At 39.6% G+C, this 2,770-nt stretch overlaps 1 protein-coding gene across 1 annotated transcript; it reads left to right on the plus strand.

The window, feature by feature from the left end:
• Positions 1-1,250: 1,250 nt before the first annotated feature.
• On the plus strand, positions 1,251-2,263 carry LOC109705440 (receptor-like protein kinase At3g21340; the record flags this gene model as incomplete). The annotated part of the gene is made up of 4 exons (XM_020226170.1): positions 1,251-1,472; positions 1,939-2,031; positions 2,068-2,101; positions 2,184-2,263. Coding segments are annotated over 4 exons (429 nt in total), but the record flags the coding sequence as incomplete, so codon positions are not given.
• Positions 2,264-2,770: the final 507 nt, after the last annotated feature.

Here is a 2,770-nt window from a genome sequence, read left to right on the forward strand (position 1 = left end):
CCGGTTTGGCCCGATCTCTCGCGCGACCACCCGAACGGCCTCCAATCCACGATCCGAAAATTAAAGGTCTTCGGTTATGTGCCACGGTGCTTCAAATCCATTTTTATGATTTTACGATGTCGCCTCAGCCCTCCAGGCGGAAACGAAGCCTAAACATCCATTTCTTTAATAACTTCGCAACGGCTCGACGAATCGCCGAACCGACTTCACCAACGTGTTCGTTTACCTAGAAATTAGGTTTACATAGGGTAAAAATTGATCAAACCCATATATTTTACAAAACCCCATTCGGAGCCCTAATCATGCAATTAACCTCTAAATAATTCAAATTAAATATAGCAACATACTAACAATGCTCATTAGAGGCTATTAGAACACTTACAGCTAAGGATTAAGCCAAATCCCAAAATCTTACCACAATGTGACTGCCGCGACGAAAACATGCCGCTCCAACGGACGCACGAAAGCTCGATCCGTCGCCTCCAACGCGTTCGCAAGCATCTTCTCCACCAATGCCACGAATTTGAGCGAGAGATTTGGAGAGATGAGAGAGATCTTTAGAGAGAGAAAGGAGGGTTTCTCATCCCCCCTCCATGCGTGCGTGTGTGTGGCCATGGGTGTGGTCGGCTGAGGAAGAAGCAAAAGGCTTCTTTATACATTACACCCCAAAACACTATTCACCTACGGGCAGTTTTAGCAGTTCGGAACAGTCGGAGCCCTTCTAAATGTCCGTTTGGGCTCAAATTTGACAGGCAGGCTCGGTTTAACGTGCTGAGTAAGAATATATCTTAAGTTTTCAGTTTCGACCCCGTTTGATCACTGAAAACTGTACCGAACTGTAATCTTTATCAGATAGCTTTCGAATTTTATTTCTCACTCTACGGGTGTCAGAATAATATGAGACTTTAAATCTAGCCTCATAAAAATATTTTTGACTTATCCTCCAGTTTTCATAATTTTCTGATACTGTGCATTTTCTGCTAATTTATCTGCCCTGTCTCTCACAGAAAATTCTAAATCTTCTGTTTTCATTCCGATTTCAGCACAAGTCACTTCTGACTTATGTTTTACTCCTCTAAATCCAATAAAAATAGTATCTCATACTATTTTTATTTATTTTTATTTTTATATTTAAAATCCGGTATATTACATTCCACAGTAACCTCACCGGAACCATTCAAATGGCTTTCCAACCAAATGTATATCGTAACTTCATAATTTTAGAAGTCCGATACCTTACATCTGTGAAGCCGCCGAGAAGGGACAACAACAATGAGGACCATTTGTTGCAATTTGAGAACAGGCAGTTCACGTACACGGAGTTAGAGATAATAACGAATTACTTTGAGCGAGAAATAGGCAGAGGAGGATTCGGGAAGGTCTATGATGGCTTCTTGGAGAATGGTACTCAAGTTGCGGTGAAGATGCGCTCTCAGTCATCTCATCAAGGAGTAAAAGAATTTCTCTGTGAGGTAATCTATTTCAATCAACTTAGCTCAGGTTTTTGGTTCAAAAAAGGATCAAACTAAACTGAATATGTCATGAAACCAAAAGAATAGCAAACGAAACCTAATTGAACCAACATGAATATTATTGGTATGGTTTACACAAGTTGAAATTCAGCTGTCTTTTCGGGCTTTGTTTAGGTTTAATATGGTTTTGATCATCTATTTCCTATCTAATGACTGCGATGTCTATAATCTGCAATCATTTAGGTTGGGTCTACATCTTATTATTGTTAATCTATTACAGTAAACTAATAGTTTCGTATAGTTGGAGCATATTAACCGTCATCTCTTCTGCTCTGCATAACTTAGTGGAAGAATTTTGAGATTTCTTTATTTATTGTGTTGGTGCAAGATTACTGTTGGCATACAGTCTCCTCAAACTCAGATGCTTCTTAATACACACCTGATAGCATTCTGAATTCTATTACAGACCCAGCACTTAACAAGGGTTCATCACAAGAACCTGGTTTCGCTGATTGGCTACTGTAAGGATGGAGACTACCTGGGACTTGTTTATGAGTACATGGCTGAAGGGATCCTCGGACTTGTTTATGAGTAAATGGCTGAAGGGACCCTCCAAGAACATCTGAGAGGTTTGTGAATTTTAAATTTGTTAAATATTTTGTGGTTGCGATCAAGCTGATTCAACGAGCTGTTGTTGATCATTTTTGACAGGTAGAACTTCTGGAGCTAGACCTTTGACATGGGGACAGCGGCTCCGAATTGCATTAGGTGACAATGCAATGATAATCTAGTATGGTTCTTGTAAGATAATTTAAGTTACTTAGTTTGATTTAGTCTTACTTATGTGGTCCCAAACTTGTAGATGATTAGTTTTTTTCAACTTTTTTCTGTAAATCTTCTTGCGTGAGCATATAATCTCTGTTGTGAGAGACACTGTCACGCCCCGAGCCCGCCTATTTGGTCGGTTTCGGGCACGCCGACAGACCGCTGAACGGACAGGGTTTTTCCTGTACCGCGGACAGAGTCTCCCCTGTACATTCAAGGCGTCGCAATCAATACAATGTACAAAGCTCCAACCAGGAACACATTTCAATCAAGGATTGCATAAGGAAGTATCAAAAACATAATCTACTTGCTATTACAAGCATTCATATTCACTAGATACATTTTACATCACAATTACTTATTACATTTAACTTCCAAATACAATCTAGCTTTTATTACAAATTATTACAACTTGATTCTTTTCATTTTCTTACATCCCTAAGTAAAGGCCGACTCAGGGTACCGCTATCTCT

This window comes from Ananas comosus, unplaced genomic scaffold (genome assembly GCF_001540865.1).
Source record: "Ananas comosus cultivar F153 unplaced genomic scaffold, ASM154086v1, whole genome shotgun sequence".
NCBI lineage: Eukaryota > Viridiplantae > Streptophyta > Magnoliopsida > Poales > Bromeliaceae > Ananas > Ananas comosus.